At 41.2% G+C, this 18,031-nt stretch overlaps 1 protein-coding gene across 1 annotated transcript in view; it reads left to right on the top strand.

The window, feature by feature from the left end:
• The window catches only part of LOC117399944 (ankyrin repeat and fibronectin type-III domain-containing protein 1-like), a 30,540-nt gene extending 19,655 nt beyond the window's left edge, over positions 1-10,885 (top strand). The window contains exons 15-18 of the mRNA XM_033999405.3: positions 5,289-5,448; positions 5,926-6,092; positions 6,918-7,122; positions 8,417-10,885. Of these exons, the coding sequence (XP_033855296.3) occupies positions 5,289-5,448; positions 5,926-6,092; positions 6,918-7,122; positions 8,417-8,613 (729 nt within the window). The 3' untranslated portion in view covers positions 8,614-10,885. The remainder of the gene's footprint in view (positions 1-5,288; positions 5,449-5,925; positions 6,093-6,917; positions 7,123-8,416) is intronic.
• The last annotated feature ends 7,146 nt before the right edge of the window (positions 10,886-18,031 follow it).

The raw sequence follows: 18,031 nt of genomic DNA on the forward strand, positions 1-18,031 counted from the left end.
CCAGACCTATAGTGCCGGAGGACAACACAGATCTGGCGGCTCCGCTGCAGAGCCACAGGCGCCCTATCGGCCACAGGGATCGCTGATGCGCGGCGAGCCGTGGATTCCCCTGCCGACCTAAGCCCTCCCTACCCGGGCAGCGCTCAGCCAATTGTGCACCGCCCCCTAGGAACTCCCGGTCACGGTCAGCTGTGACATAGCCTGGATTCGAACCTGCGATCTCCAGGCTATAGGGCACATCCTGCACTCCGCGCGGAGCGCCTTTACTGGATGCTCCACTCGGGAGCACCTACGTTTTTACGTTTTATTGTGTTGGTTGTATTTGTAATTTCTAAATTATTGCCCCTAGTAAACTTTGGCGTCAGTCTCAATGGGTACATTTCCTGGTTAAATAAATACATAAATAAATACATTTTAAACGATTTCATTTACTGTCAAGATTCCACATACTTCTTTTGTGCTCTGATCACACTCTTAAACTCAGGGGAGATTTTAAGGAGGACACAGATGTTTTGGACTCCTGTAAGTGGATTGTTCGTGCACTGACTTACAATATAGCCAGACAACTTTTAATAATCAAGAAAAATCACACAGACCCATTCAAATTTGAAGTTTTAACGAATCAGAGCAGTATTAGTACTCCTTCGGTTTATTAAATGCTTAAAAATGGATTAAGCAGTTACAGACAACATCAGATTCCAGCTGATAGGCAATCTGGGTGGTCCATTGCTTTTACAATTTTAACAGCGTTAACACTTCAATACAATTATGGTTACCACATGTTTCGACCTTAGGCCAGACATGCAAAACGCTAAAATGCCCACTGCTAAATCCTATAGCATCCAATATGTCACTCTCTAAAGCTAAAATATAATTCCTATCCCTGTAGCAATGCTTCAATATAAGTGAGATATAAATTCAAGATTATGCTTACCTCCTAATATATGGAAGTGTTGTGTAGAATATATGTATAGACAAGAGCTGTCTTCGAAGACAGAGGCTTCTGAATACGACCAAACAGCAACCAGCTTTTTCAGAGATCTTCAGAGAATGTTACCAAGCTGAATGATACTTTACTGTAGTCTTGCTTTGGCTTTTATAGAACTTTTCCTCCGCTTCGTGCATCAGAAGACTTAATTAAATGTAAACATTTGGTCTGTTGTGGCAGCTCTTATCTTTAAGTGAATAATATATTTTAAAAGTCCCAGTAACCCCCTTGGTTAACGATTGCAACCGCTCCTCCAATCTGCGCCTGCCACATCACTTCCCTTCCGGGTCGATGACTTGGTGTACTGTAGCTCCGCCCCCTTTCTAGATGGTCGACTTCCACCTAACCCTGGGAATGAATTGTCTGGCCATCCAGTCAAGGGCACTCCTTTACACAGCGCCCTCACAGGTCGGGAGGGAGATTTATCACCAAGAATCATTCTGTCTCTGTCACAGTAACATAATGAGGTAATGAGAATAAGACCATTAACTTTGTTTTCTTATACCATAAAGTACCACAGTGAAGGAACCTTGAATTGGAAGCAGCTTGCTAACCAGTAAATTCAGTTTGGATGTCAAAACTTATTCCCCTTATCTCCTAATGTCCAAAGTTGCACTGCTCATGCTGGCAGATACGGGAGGCCTATTTCAGTAAGTCTGCAGATAAGGGCTTGTAGCTTCATGCATTTACCAATAGTTTTTTAATTAGGTTACAGCTTGCACTGAATTGTTTAATTTTTAGACTTAACAGTTTCCCTGTTATAATACTTCTGTTCTCTATTATAGCAAAACCTTTCCTCTCAAGGTTAACAGGCCATCTTTTTTCTAATATTAGATGATTGCTTGTTCTTCCTTTTCTGCAATAGTTTTTCTTCTGGCTCTATAGCCTTTAAAACACAGTACAGTTATTATAATATGTTAACATTGTTGCAGTTTCACAAATGTCAATTTGTATCCCAAAGACCAGCCCGCTTCCAGCAGGAGTGACAGTCTTGGGTCAGGCTCTGCTCTCAGTGGGTCTATCAAAGCCACCACAGGATCCTTTATCCATTTATGCATATCACAGGTGTGGGTGACAGTCTTTAAAAGCCTGATACCTGCAGAAAAACCTAAACCTTGTTAGCCAGGCTCCCATATTTACATTCTCATTCCCATCATCAGTGGGAAAACCTCAAAGAAATTAAGCTGGTTCTATCAAAGAGCCATGCATCTCTGCCACATACATCTTTCACTATTAGGGTCACTCGTGACATTACAGTTAAGGATAATAATAAGTTAAGGATAATAATAATAATAATAATAATAATAATAATAATAATAATAATAATAATAATAATAATAATAATAATTAGATGGATGCGATTCAAACCGAGTTTAACTAAGATTAATTTTTTTAATTGCGAGATAAATCACAATTAATTTTTTTAATCGCTTGACAGCCCTAATTTAAATATAAGAATAGTGTTAGTCCTTCACAAATTTCTTTATAAAATTTTATAAAATTATTAAATTTTATAAAATTATATTCACAATTCCATTATTCGATGCGTTCAAATATATCAAAAGAACTATGAACAAAATAGAAAAAAATATGATATAAATATATGCTTTTCAGTTTCATTATCAAGAGAGGTTAACCAGTCAAATAATAAGAGACAATATACTAACATTAAAAGTATATATACATATATGTATATGTATAGGTTTAGGATTCCAAATCAATTATAAATGTTTACATTAGTACTCATAACAGGCAAAAAACTCAACATATAAGTTTATTAAGGCTCACAAAACTAAGAAAGTAAGAAGAATCATAGAAGTTAGAAATCATGGTAGCATAATTATAAGTATAGACACAAGCAGGAATAAAATATAGATAAACATTTTCACAAGCATGCAGGTTTCCGTATGGTTACGTACATGTGCACACAGGATTCGTGCACATTACATACAGTGATGGTGTTAAGCAGCTTCTGTTGTGTTGGAATGAAGGCAGTTTCAATTGCATTTAGTATTAAGTTGTATAAACATTTAGTATAAACTCAATCAATATTTAAATGGTTCCGATGTTCGCCGTTGTTGTTTTCAAATGCAAACAATATCATCAGTTTAGTCTTGTTTCAATTGTTCATCAAGGTAGAATTGTTTCTCTTTTTAATCTTAGTTAAGTGTTACACTGTATTAAACGTTTTTACTTCTTGTTGCATGTAGATATTTCCTATACAAGCAAATAGTATGTTACTTGAATCTTAAAGTCTTTGATACTTAATACTTATTCTGGAGACGTGGTTGTTTTCTCAAAAGACAAAGTTAGAATGCAGTTGGTCTTCTTTGTAACAAGTAGAGTTGCAGGATGTAGAGGCGAGGAGTCTTCTTCAGGACAAAAATATGTACAACGCTTGAATGGATCCCCATTCCAAGTGAAGGCTCAGTGGTTACTTCATGGCGAGATGAGAGTCTGGATCCAAGAGAACAAGTTCAGGCTTGTTTTGCTTTAAGTATAGTGCCGAAAGAGAGAGTTTACTTTGGTGATCCAATCACTTCGGGGTAAAACAGGAAGCTAAAGGTGGATCTACACTGGAAGCGAGCGACGTGTGCGATGGGAGCGAATTTTGTATCTACATCAAAAGCAAATATTTTAGAGGAAACTGTTCTCCCATCCAATCCCACACAAGACACAGGCGGCTCATTCACAACACCACTCATGCAGCACATAGACTACAGAACAAGCAAGCAAAGCCAACACAAACACCAAAGAGAGAGTGAAGTCGCCACACACCCAGGAGAGAGAGAAATGGCAGGCGAAGTTGCCACACTCCCAGGAGAGGTCCCGCTGACAGGGGGAAGAGGTAAAACACACACAATCATGCTCGCAGTAATACACCACAATACACCCCTGCCACCCACAAAACAGTACACAAACAACTACAGTGCTCCCTTGCTATAAAACTCTTGGTTATAACGCACCTCGGATATAACGCTCCTACAGCATGTCCCCCAATTCCCTATACTAGTGATTCATGCAATATTTCTACAGTAAATACAGTACCGGTGTTGTTCAAACTATAGACAACTTCTCAGTCTAGTTTCCGTTTCGGTCTCTCTTTTGATACAGTATCTAAACCGAAGAAAATCTGTGCTGGCACTTTATAACACAGTCATCTTATTCAGCATTTGTTTTATAACTAAATAAATATTAGGCCTATTACGTGGTTATCTTTCCTAATGCATTTACTTTTTTGCTGCGAGAGGATCTGCGGCTTTCTGCGGGAGACGAGCCGCTTCAGTTTCGCTTCAGCCCCGCTCCGGCAGCCGAACCTGGGGCGAGCCCATTCCCTCTCCCCCTCTCCCCCTCTCCCCCTCTCCCACTCTCCCAAACCGCTCTCCTTCTCGCACTTGGTTTGCTTGTCTGTCACTTCGAACTGAACTCCTGACCGCCGTTTAGCCAGACTATTTATAGTTTAAAAACTGCTAATTAAAATTATCCACGTGTGGGAATGTTACCTTTATTTTTTATTTATTTATTTATTTTACAAAAATATAACGTTGATTACATGGTGCTTTATACATGGCATCCCCTCCTCCATGGAGAATAACAAGGAAAACAACAACATTTATAGAACAAAACATTTTGTTCTAACTTTAGATATATTGATCATAGAAGAATAACACGTTATACAATAATTAAAGTAAAATAATTTAAACACAATAAACATTTCAATTTTATTGGGAATACATACTTAATCAACTCTTAAATTTATGTCTGCAAGATTAGTTATTACAGTGATTCTAAAACCAATTTAATCTGTTAAATATTCTGTATTATCTTCCAAACAGACATTCTTAATTAACAGATAAGAATCAGCTTTGTTTGTTTAGACCAGACTGGCAAGTCAGCACAGCAGGTAATCTCAACTATTCCCCAATTTAAATATTTACGACCCTCTGTTACTAATATCTAGTCCTTTGAAGTAGATCAACAGGAATGATCTGGGGGAAGATTGAGAGAGACAAACGTAATTAACCTAACAGCATCGTTAGTCCCATAGTTTATGATTTGAAATATAATTTGAAAGATTTGAAATTTCTCCCACATAACTCTTATATAGACTCTTCAGGAAATACAACTCAAAGCATGACTGTGCTAGTAATGTAATATATATGTGAGACTCCAGATAGGGCACCAGGGCAATTGAATCCATCAATGAATAAATGTGTAATTAAAAGCCATGAAGATCAATAACTGATTAATAGATAGATTATTGTGTCTCTATTGATTAATCGTTTCTGTGTTCTCCCAGGCGCTGGATTACCGTCTCTACACACAGGAAGTGCTGCAGTTCGGGGACAGTGTCTCCTTCCTGCTGCTGCTTCCGCACCCCGAGGATATCTGGTCCGCCCCGGGGCAGCACGGGAGAGTCAACGGCTTCCTGACACTGCCGCTGCACATCTTTGAACTGGGTGAGCAGCGGGACAAAAGAACAGACACTGAGAGATAGAGAGACACTGAGAGAGACATGGAGAGAGACAGAGAGACACTGAGGGACAGAGAGAGAGAGAATTTGAACTTGGTGAGCAGCAGGCAGACACTGAAACCTGTGTTAATACAAGACACTGAGAGAGACACAGAGACAGGGAGAAAGATAGTTTCCATCCAGCTGCATCCAGTATCTCAGTGTTTAAATCTCTATGGTTTGTTTTTCTTTGTTTTTTAAGACATATTTTACTGCATGTTGTAATTTATACAGAGGCTTGATTCTTTTGCAGACTTATTAAGTTTTCTTTAAATACCGAGTACTGAATACAAGATGGCCTTAATCCAGAAACAACCTTAATATACAGGTGACCTTGCACTGCTGTCAACTGGAGCAAATTGGGACTGCAGTAAAGTGTCCTTTATTCTGAGGCTGTGTGTCAGAATGTGTGTTGTGTTTGCAGTTCACTTCTCTGCCTACGAGTCTGAGTTCTACTCAAGGTACTGCCAGGCCTCTGTGCTGCTGGAGCTGGACTCCAAGCTGTCTCAGCAGGCTCTGAGAGAGGCCCTGGACAAGAGGGAGGCACAGAGAGCCAAGGAGAGGCACACCCAGGTCATGGTGCTCTCACAGGTAAGACACGCTCAGCTAATCAGTTCATCTGAACAGTCACCGTTTAACCTTCTGCCACCGTGAAAATAGCAATTGTACATTGGTCTGTTAACATCATTGTTAAACAAACACAAAGTATACAAAGTACAACATTGAAGACAGCAAGTTGAAACATTTGCCATTGCATTTACATTAAAGACACTGAGAAAGACTTTTAGTGGCTACATTGAATGTATTAAGTGTCTTGTAGTGTTTCTAAACACTCAAAGTGAAATCATGGCTGATGAAGAACTTCCATGTGAAATCCTGTGTCTGTGTGATGTGATTCTGTGTGATGTGAGTCTGTGATTGTGTGATGTGAGTGTGTGAGTCTGTGATTGTGTGATGTGAGTGTGTGAGTCTGTGTCTGTGTGATGTGAGTGTGTGTATTGTGAGTGTGTGTGATGTGAGTGTGTGAATCTGTGTGATGTGAGTGTGTGTGTGATGTGAGTCTCTATGATGTGAGTGTGTATGTGTGATGTGAGTCTTTATGATGTGAGTGTGTGTGTGATGTGAGTGTATGATGTCTGAGTGTGTGATGTGAGTCTCTATGATGTGTGTGTGATGTGAGTCTGTATGATGTGAGTGTGAGTGTGTGTGTGTGATGTGAGTCTCTATGATGTGAGTGTGTGTGATGTGAGTCTGTATGTGAGTGTGTGTGTGTGTGATGTCTCTATGATGTGTGTGTGTGTGATGTGAGTGATGTGAGTCTCTATGATGTGTGTGTGATGTGAGTCTCTATGATGTGAGTGTGTGATGTGAGTCTCTATGGCTGTCAGAGTGAGAGCCTGCCTTGCTGTGTTTCAGCGTTTGGAGGAGCTGTGGCGGGAGGTGCGCTGGATCACAGATGCTCTGCACTGGTACAGACAGGGCTGCTGCGGAGCCCCTCTGCACTGCTTCATGGAGGCCAGCGTTCACACCGACGCCGGAGTAAAACCAGACCCAGCCCTGGACTGCCCCCCGCCAGCACCCTCCAGCTCAGAGTTCAGCCAGGGGCCAGACTCCCCCCACAGTACGGAGCATTCAAACAGTCTTCTTCTTGGTTTGAATATGTTTCCCTACCTGCTTGACAGTGTTTTTAACAAATTAATTCCGTGTTTTTAACAAATTAATTCTGAGGGAACACAAAGCCACTTTTTCAGGAACAGTGGCTTGAAACCTGGTTACAGGAGATCAGAAGACCAAGTTTGAGGCAGCTTTCCTGTATCAAGCCCAAGTCTCCTCTGGTGTGCCATGCAGTGGCCTGAAACCAAGTTCCAAGCCAGAAAGTGGCTTCCTGCACAGGATGACATTACTATACAGGATAAGAGCCATACCTGACTGTAATTTTTTATGTACATTATAATTAGGGCTTCTGATTTTCGATTTTAACCGATAAAAAAAAAAAAAACATAAAACCCCTGATACAAAAAAAAATGAAATCGGTGTATTTTCAATAAACACAGAAAAACACTGGAAATGGTTACTCAGTTCACGGTGACTTGATCACTTTCCCTGTTAAAAAAAAAAAAAAAAAAAAAAAAAACTACAAAAAACTTTCCCAGTTGGGCAATGTCCCTCCTTGTATCTATCATTGATTCGTTCTGAATACTTCTATTGGAGGATTATAACACGTGAGATTTAAAATTAGATTACAACTAGATTTAAAGCTATATTGTAGTTTGATAGTATTTACACGCTTGTAGAATTTAAAACAGAATTGCAAAACACAGAAAAACCCTATAATAACATGCCCATGACTATAAGGATTTTGTTGTGGAAGACAGCAAAGGAAAGAAGGTACAACTGAAGTGTGCAAGTACTGTCAAGTTACTATACATATTGTGACAGAAAGAAACGTCCAAGAATTTTGGAAAGTAACAAAAACAGTAATTTCATACAGTATATAAAAATCGAAAGCCCCCCAAAAAATGATTTACATAAACTGGTAAATAGCTAAAAATAAGCATAGAAAAATGAAATTAATAAAAACATAAAAACAGAAGCCCTAGTTATGATATTGTTTACTTAGCCCTAGTTCTGTAGTATGGTTTGTACATTCATAAAAAAGTTGAACCCCCCCAAAGCAGTTCCATTATACCTGCTTAACCTTGTGTAGATATCTCTCTAGTACAGTACTGCAGTTTCTATTTCCCTCGCTCTGTTCTGTCTCTTATCCCTGCATTGCAGTCTATACCAGCTTGTATTGCACAGCCCATCTCTCTCTCTCTCTCTCTCTCTCTCTCTCTCTCTCTCTCTATATATATATATAGTTAGATAGAAATATATAGATCACACAGCCCCCTATTCCCGCTCTGTGTCCCTAGGCAGCTCTGAAGAGGATGAGGTATTCTGGCCGCTGTGTGGCAGCGACTCGGACTCACCACCCCAGCCCAGGAGCTCCAGGAGCCAGGTCCCCAGCCAGTACTACTCCCTGCGCCGGCCCGGGAAGGAACCCTGCAGAGGGGCCCGTCTGCCCGAGAGGAGCCTGGTGGAGTGGATCAACGGCCCCCAGGACAGCTGAGAAACAGGAGTTGTGGAATAGGTGGCTCACTAATATAATGGGACAGTCTATGAGTCTGTGATCCTGTGGTACTGTATTCCAGGCAGCTTATTAATATAATGGGACAGTCTATGAACCTGTGGTACTGTAGTACAGGCTGCTCACTAACATAATGTGACAGTCTACATGGGTGAAAGTGACCAATGATCATTTTGACTGAAACTCCTGGGGCAAAACCAATCTTCTGGCCCCCCAAAGCTCTGGGGTTGTACACAGTGGTGCTGTAACAATTTTTATATTGGGGGTGCTGAAAGCCGTTGAACAAAACTGTAACCCCTGGATATGCAGGAGGAGATGCACCCCCAGCACCCCTAGTTCCAGTGCCCCTGATTGTACATGCTCTCAGATGCATTCTGAACCATTTTGGACCACTTTAAGAAGCAAATTTTAACTTGACTTGTAGAAAAAGAAATTACTTAACTTACAACTTGTCATTTTTCCAGATGGATGAACCTGATAAATCACACATGAGGCTGGTTAAACATAATTTTTGAAATGTTACTGATCAAACCTTTTACATGTATGTCCAATTCACATAATAATCATTTTATAAAACCTCAGCTGCAAAATTCATATACAATCTCTGCTTAACTCAATCAGATGCAGGGTTCATACAGTTTTTCTGATACAAATTTCAAGGACTTTTCAAGAACCGTTTTGACAAAAAAAACTAATTTAAGGAATTAAAAAATAAGCTTTTGCATTAATAGTTTATTTACCTGTATAATAACAAAAATCTAAATTATACTCACTTTGAGTATAGATAGAGCCACATGTTTTTCGCAAATACGAAATAGCATGAAATAAAACAAAATGAAACATATAAATTGAAATAAAACGAAATGCAACATATAAAACGAAATAAAAGGAAAAATCATTATAAAGCAAACATAGAATACCATTTTTAATTTGGGACGTTTATACAAAAAATACTGTAATGTTGAGCGGAATTAAGTAGCCAGACGACTGCAGCAAGATCTCGTTCTCTAAACAGCAGACTTTATTCAGCAAGGGTCAGCACACAATAACCCAGCCCACAGAAGTGTGCAAGCTGCCCCTTTATACCGCAAAACCCAGTGAAAACATGTAGCCTTTAGACATAACAAGACATACAATGTAGACATAACGAGACACGTTATTGGACCCCACAAATCGAACGAGGGACAAACGCAACACGATTGGACAACATTCACAAACATTCATTGTTTTAAACTAGTGATAACACAAAGTACAGTATATCTATATAAAACATATTGTACTTTGCTGTGTAGAGGGGTTGGTCCCGTGGGTGGAAGCCAGAATGGGGAAAAACAAAGAACAGAAACAAAAAGGTGCACATTCTCTGAGAGATAGGTAGTTAGTTGTTCAGTAATCAGAATTGTCATGAAGTAAAATTAAACTAAAATAAATATGAAAAGAAAATACACAGGGGCGCCGAAGCACCGAGGTACCGAGGCTATGGAGCACCAGGGGCCCGAGGGTCTCTCGGGTACTGGGGTGCAAGACTACAAAGACCTCGAAGCATCGAATTGCTGAGGCATACAGTCCTCGAGGTGCTGAGGGTGTCGAAACACGAGGCACCAAGGCTCTGGAGTGCAGGGGCCCGAAGCCACTGAGGGCGCAATGCACGGAGCTCCTAAAGACTTGAGGCATCAAAGCGCCGAGGGGTGGAGTCCTCGAGGCACCGAGGGCGTCGAAGTGCTGAAGTACCGAGGCTCTGTGGCAGTGTGCCACCGAAGGTGCCGCTGCACAGGCTTGAAAAACCTCGAGGTATCGAGACGCCGAGGCGTGTAGCCCTTGAGGCACCCAGGTTGTAGAGCGTCGGGGCATGAGGCCACTGAGGGCGCCGAAGCGCGGGGCTCGAAAGGCCTTGAGGTGTCGAAGCGCCGAGGCGTGTAGCTCTCGAGGCACCGACGATGCCGAAGCACCGAGGCTATTGAGGCTCCGAGGCACCGAGGACCCAAGGGTACCGCAGGCGTTGAGGCCTAGACACGGGTGCCAAAGCACCGAACACCAAGTACCGAGAGCAAAGCACCAAGGTACTGGGCTGCGTGTCTGTGTCTGGGCAACCAGAAATAGCGCAAAGCTTGCAGTGGAGTGGAGCACCCAAGATGGCGTCCAGACTGCGTGGAGCCCTCAACCGGTGCAGTAGTGCAGTCACGAACCTGGAGAAAGTAGAGAGACAGAAGAAAGAAAAAGAAAACACACCTGTTACCTTTTTTTTTTTTTTTTTTACACAATAACACACCTTATGGGTGAGTGGTGATGCGCGTGGTCTGCTCAACAGTAAGGCCGAGGCATAATGGAGGAAGCGCTCGTTATTTATTTAAAACGGCAATGCAGTAGAAAGAGACACTCGACAGCAAGCTGGAGTGTTGTCTATTTTTTTTTTTACTGTAACATTAAAAACAATAGTAATCAGTAGCCTGTAGGGGCGCTAGGCCGCACACACCGAGTGGGCATACTGAGGTCACCCAGAGCCCTCGAGTCATCAGCGGCTGCAGAGCTAGGCTAGACTTGCTGGAGGGTCGTGTCTCCCGTCTCTCCTTTTTTTTTTTACAGCTGCAAAGAGCAGAGGAAAAAACAGAAGTAACGTGCAGCAAGCTGCAGAGGTTAGAAAACAGGCTACAATCGCCAAGCGATGTAGGCTGATGAATTATTTATTTATTTTTTTTAAATGAAATGCAGTTGGGTATGCGTATTCTGATTCCTGGGAAGCGGCAAGCCTACTTCCAGCAATTAATTGCAAGGGAACTCACAAAAACTCGAAGAAGGAGCTCTAAAGAGTCAATCACAACTGGAAAAAGGGTTAGAGTAATACTCACCACTTTACCTACCTATCTGTGAAAGACAAAAGAGACCGATTCTCTGCTCAGTGACTATTTATTACCTCGGTGAGACGGGATGAAGGACGTTACTCCGTTTGATATAAAATGCTTAACGAATATCTGACAAGCAGGCATATCCCAAAAGTATTCAATTTGGCAGTCATCTTTCAATTGAAAGGGAACTGATATTACCGTTCTGTATTGCTGCATGGCAGACGGTGCCATTTATAAATTAAAGGGGTGTTTTAACTTGTATTAAGTTAAATTTAACACTTATTGAGTTCATTCTAGGTGGCATTTTAATTCAAAACCTAGTGATTTTATATAATTACTGTGCTGTATTTATATAGGAGTTTGGGGATTGTATTTAAATGTTTGTAAATTTTATTGTTCTGATTTTTGGTTTCTTCTAAGGGGAGGAGTAACCTCAGCCCCTGTATAAACGGGAGGCTATGGCAGAAAATTGGGAGCGGGGTTGAGAGAGATATGGGTGCTGCATGAGTGTCCAGAATATATCTTCTTTCTGTTTTCCTGCTAAAAAAAACAAAAGACTGCATTTAGGAGTTTCTCTTTTGCTTTGTAATTTTTTTTATTTTTTTTATTGTTTTATTCTTTTTTTATTGTGTTTATTTTCTTTGACATTTTGTTTTGTTTTGACACTGTTGGTTCAGTTTCTGAAAGTTAAAGAAAATAAAAAGGAATAAAAAGGATTGCAAACTTCAACTTCTGTTGTCTGTGTGCTTCCCTGCAATACCATCTTTGACCACCAGTAACGTTGAGTAGAAATAAGGAGCCAGACGACCACAGCAATATCTCGTTCTCTAAACAGCAGACTTTATTCAGCAAGGGTCAGCACACAACACAGACCACAGCAGCGTGCAAGCTGCCCCTTTATACCGCAAAACCCAGTGAAAACATGTAGCCTTTAGACATAACAAGACATACAATGTAGACATTATTATTATTATTATTATTATTATTATTATTTATTTCTTAGCAGACGCCCTTATCCATGGCGACTTACAGTCGTAAACAAAAATACATTTCAAGAATCACAGTACAAGTATTAATACAATTAAGAGCAAGATAAAATACAATCACTTCGGTTCTAACAAGTACAAGTATATATTCAATAATGGAGCACATAACAGTGCCAGTTACAATGACATCAGGATATAATTAAATACAAAATACTACAGATTAAATGACATTTGATAGATTACAGTACTCTAAAGTACAGGGTTAAATGCAGTAAAATAGGGAGCAGATAAGAGCAAGTAAAGTGCATTTAAGGAAGAGTGATAAGTGTCCAGATGGAAAAGTTTCTACAGGTGCTGTCTGAAGAGGTGAGTCTTGAGGAGGCGCCGGAAGGTGGTCAGGGACTGGGCAGTCCTGACATCTGTAGGAAGGTCATTCCACCACTGTGGGGCAAGGATGGAGAAGGAGCAGGCTCTGGAGGCAGGGGATAGTAAAGGAGGTAGAGACAGTCTTCTAGTGCAGGAGGAGCGGAGAGGTCGAGTGGGGGTGTAGAGAGAGATGAGGGTCTGGAGGTAGCTGGGTGCAGTCTGGTCAAGGCATCTGTAGGCTAGTACAAGAGTCTTGAACTGGATGCGAGCGGTGATCGGGAGCCAGTGGAACGAGCGGAGCAGTGGAGTTGCGTGGGAGAAGCGAGGCAGAGAGAACACCAGGTGAGCAGCGGAGTTCTGGATGAGCTGGAATGGACAGGTGGTGGATGCAGGGAGGCCAGCCAGGAGGGAGTTGCAGTAGTCTAGGCGGGAGAGTACCAGGGCCTGGACCAGGAGCTGGGTGGCGTAGTTGGTGAGGAAGGGTCGGATTCTTTGTATGTTGCTCAGGAAGAATCAGCAAGTGCGTGCCAGAGTGGAGATGTGCTGGGAATAAGAGAGGCAGGGGTCCAGGGTGACTCCGAGGTTCTTAGCTGAGGAGGAGGGAGAGAGTGTGGTAGATTCCAGAGGAACAAAGATAGAGAGATCAGAGGAGGGGGAGGAGGAGGGAAAGAAAAGGAGGTCAGATTTAGAGAGGTTGAGTTTGAGGTGATGCGAGTGCATCCAGAAGGAGATAGCAGACAGACAGGTAGAGATACGGGAGGGGATGGTGGAGTCAGAGGTGGGGAAGGAGAGGAAAATCTGAGCATCATCAGCATTGAAATGGTATGAGAAACCATAGGATGCGATGAGGGGGCCCAGGGAGCGGGTGTAGAGAGAGAACAGGAGAGGACCCAAGACTGACCCTTGGGGGACTCCTGTTGAGAGAGGGCGAGCTGTGCTCCACACCAGGTTACCTGGTAAGTGCGATTGGAGAGGTAGGAGGAGAACCAGGCCAGAGCAGTGCCAGAGATTCCCAGGTCAGCGAGAGAGGATAGTAGAATAGAGTGATCGACAGTGTCAAAGGCAGCAGAGAGGTCGAGGAGAATTAGGACAGAGGAGGGAGAGGCAGCTCGGGCAGAGTTTAGTGAGTTGGTGACAGACAGGAAGGCGGTTTCAGTGGATGGAGCAGAGTGGAAGCCAGATTGGAGAGGGTCGAGTAGAGAGTGGTTGGACAGGAAAGCAGAGAGCTGGTGGTGTACAGCCCGTTCGAGGGTTTTGGAGAGGAAGGGTAGGAGGGAGACAGGACGGTAGCTCTGGAGGGAGGTAGGGTCGAGGGTAGGTTTTTTGAGGAGAGGAGTGATAGAGGCTTGTTTGAAGGTGGAGGGAAAGAGACCAGAAAGGAGAGAGATGTTGAGAAGGGAGGAGATGAAGGGACGTAGAGCAGGAGCAGCAGCTTGAAAGAGGTGAGTGGGGAGGGGGTCCAGGGCACACGTGGTGGGTTTATGACCCTGGAGCAGGGAGGAGAGGTCAGAGTCTGAGAGGGGCGAGAAGGTGGAGAAGGAGGGTGAGTTAGTAGGGGATGCAGTGGGTGTAGGGGTTGGAGCAGGAGGGGGTGCAGATATTTCAGTTTTTTATTTTTCTTAAAAATATTTCCCAATATAAAACCAATGTCACCTTACAATAATTGATTTTGAGTTTCAGTGTTTTAAAATAAAATATCAAACAGAACGAAATTTCAATGTACGATTTGTAATTCAGTAATATGAGAGAATTGGTCAGGGGTCTGAATACTTTTGCAAGGCACTGTATATTCTTGTCCTTTTAAAATCACATATTTCTGACAGTGTGAATATGGTCATTTTAGGTTGCTGTGGTTTTGCTGGGAGACAATTAGTTTTAATCTTTGAAATAATATGGATCATCAAATTTTAACATTAACATCATCATCCAAGGGGCTTAATATTGCTTTGCAGTTTGCATGAACAGTCTCCAGGCTTTATAAGATGATAACGTTTACGTTTGTAACATGAACAGGATCTGCAAGACGTTTGTTCAACTTTTTTTTTTTTTTGGCCTAAAAATCTAATCCTAGCTATGGCCCCTGCTGTGCCATTAGCCAGCTAGGCTAGAACACTGCTATTTAGCTAAGCTAGCTTCTGCAGCATCAATGATCGAGGGAGCTAGTTAGCTAGTAAGTTAAAATCAGCAAATGGCAATTGGCAATTGTAGCTAGCTCTATAGGCTTATTTTATACACTAAACCTGCTAGGTGTGTAATAAATATCAGTCAGGACCTTTGCTGACTGACAGACTTCAGACTACACATGATGCATTTCTAAACCACTAAACGTATGCCATTGGTAACAAATGGGATGGGGAAATGCAGGTCTAGTAGATTATTTCACAAAATAATTGTCAGTTCTTCAGTTCAGTGTTTGTAGTGTTACAGTTCCTGACCTTCAGTGCCATCTATTGGCCAAATATCATAATGCATTGTGGTGTTCCAATTGTCTTCCAGACTTTGTTTTCACTGCCTTTTGTTAATAAAAGATGATGTTGCTGCTAACATGTCCCTCTTTAGTCTTTACATGTTTATTTGTACATTGTATGTTTGCTCCTACATATGTGTGCTCATACAAACGTTTACACTAGGCTTAAGCCTATGTTGGTTTGATGTTGTGCCAAGTGGAGTGGGCTACAGTCAAATCAAGTCCTGCTTAGGGGCCCCGTTGATTGCTATCTCTTTAAAAATGTGTTGAAATATATTTTGGAAATAGTAACAGAGTGGATTCAATAAACAGCACATTTAACACCACTGGTTTTGGGTCATTCTACGAAAATGGTGGCTTTTTGAACAGCCAACTTTTAAAAAATGTAATTCTTTTTTTTACACCCAAACTTATAGTCAGATAATAGTTAACCCCTTAACATTATAAATCAAAATAAATGACAGCTTAATATATTTTGATATTTTTACTACATTACATTAAAAAATGCTTGTGCTGCCTTTTTGTCACTGGTGTTACCTATATTTTAGATGACAATTTAATTTAATTTAAATATTTAATTTGCATATATAATCAAAGACAGAAAAGGTTAATGATAATATTAAGAAATTGTTTTGATTAGTAATAATTTACTTTAAACAGGTATGTGTAAAGTTCTATTGTGTGACATTTTTCTATTTCTACCATTGTGTTTTTTGTTGTAACATTAGAAATAATTGAGGTTGAGTCATCAAAATTGAATGATCATATCCTTAAAATGCTTACTAATGAATGCAGTAACAGGTAGGCAGATCCAAAAACCATATTCTATGAAATTGGGCAACTCTGATGCCAGAACACCAATATGACATGCAGGAACACCAGTGACGCAAAGTGAAACCAAGGACATAACATAAGATTATTTCAAACAAATTTTAACAATTTATTAGTAATATTTTTCATTAAAAATAATTTCAGATTTCATAAGATGTGTTGCTATAATATGAACAATAAAATGGAGATGGGGGGCTCCTCCGCCACATAGAGGACACCAGTGTGGAGCGTCACTTGCTTGTGTGACCCCCCGAAGTGAACTGACTGGATCTCTGAAGCGTACTTGCAAGTGAAGTTCTCACTAAAGTCTATATGGATTAGGCAATCATTGGTCAGGTTTCCCCTCAGGGTCCGGTAGATGCTGTACTGCCATCTGATGTTAAACAGATGTCTCCTGAATTTAAAGAGCCTATCTTGGAATCGGGTCACCAGTTCTTCCTCTGTTATGGCTATCTCTTGTTCTTCATTTGCTCTGTTGTGCTCTATCTTCTCCAGACACCACTGGGTAAGCGACACCTCTTCGTTGGATTTCTGTCTGGCCGGTGGTACAGTGGAGTGTTCACATTCTTGGCATTCACCATAGGCGCATGTCTTTGAATTGTCTATGGACAAGGTATGACAGCAATCCATGCTTTGGTTTTGTGCCACAAATGCTAAATGGTTAGCATTTGAAACAGTGGCCAGGTAAACAAAATCATGGCTTGCTGTCATACCTTGTCCAGACTGCATACATGATAAGGAAACCAATATGTCATTTTGTAATTTGGGTGAACTATCCCTTTGAGTAACTCTGTAGATAAGTACTTATGTCTTCCTACAGACACATTGTCTTAAATTCTGACCTTGCAGTACTGGGTTCACTGTCTGGAGTGGATGGAGGGGTCAACACTGTCTTTCTTGCTCTCAATCTCTCTCTGTGTTTTGCCTGTCTGACCCGCCATTTCCTTCACTCCTGTCTTTTTTCCCTTTCTGTGAGATCCTTCACTCTCTTTCTTTTTTGACTCTAAATCCTTTAAGTAAGTCTGGTGTTTCTGTTTAAGGTAGGCTGCTCTGCGGTCTGGGTCAGCATCCCTGCGCTGTCTGTGGAGTCTTTGCTTTTCAGCAGCACTTAATTTCGCCATATATATCAAAAGGAAAGCCATATTATGTGGTTACAATATTGAAACAGTGATAAAATGCTAATAAGTCTTTATTAATATAATTGTTGAGGCTTTTATAAAACCTTACGTTGAGAAAAAAAGTTAGTGATGTTATTGATTGTCACTGGTGTTACCAGCAGGAAAAGTAACACCAATGACAAATCTGCAGACAAGATGGCATATCTAAGATGACGGCCACATTAGCCCAAACCACACTTCTTAAATTGTAAATAAATCACTTAATCATGCGATTTGATCAATTATTTTAATCAAATTTTCTTTCCCCTTACTATAAACTGTATAACACCAGTGACACATCTTAAGTCCTCGCATGAAATTACCAAATTAATCATCAAATTGCTAACATATGAAGAGAGAGTGCACACTCACCATGTCCTTTTCAAAACAGCCCCGCTGCCAATGAATCTTTGACCCAGGAAGAAGTTGGCAAGGATGTTGCATTTTTTCCTGACCCTTTTCATGACCTTTTTCTACAGTACGCGCAGCCTCCTGCGTTGGTCAATACACGAAACCCTTGGTTAAAAGTAACCTTATAAAACTGTATTTTTTCTTTTAAAACACATTTTTATTTAATTACATGTAAATACTGTTCAGAAACATCAAGCGTTCATGTATAGCGATCTTGAACTGCGCAATCTAAGGGGATATAGAACTCAATGGGGATACAGAAATCTGCGAAACGCCTGTTCTGAATCCCTGAGCCATAATCCCATCGGTTGTAATTTCCATGCGGTCAATTTGCACGGC

The sequence above is a fragment of the Acipenser ruthenus genome, chromosome 4 (assembly GCF_902713425.1).
Source record: "Acipenser ruthenus chromosome 4, fAciRut3.2 maternal haplotype, whole genome shotgun sequence".
Taxonomy (NCBI): domain Eukaryota; kingdom Metazoa; phylum Chordata; class Actinopteri; order Acipenseriformes; family Acipenseridae; genus Acipenser; species Acipenser ruthenus.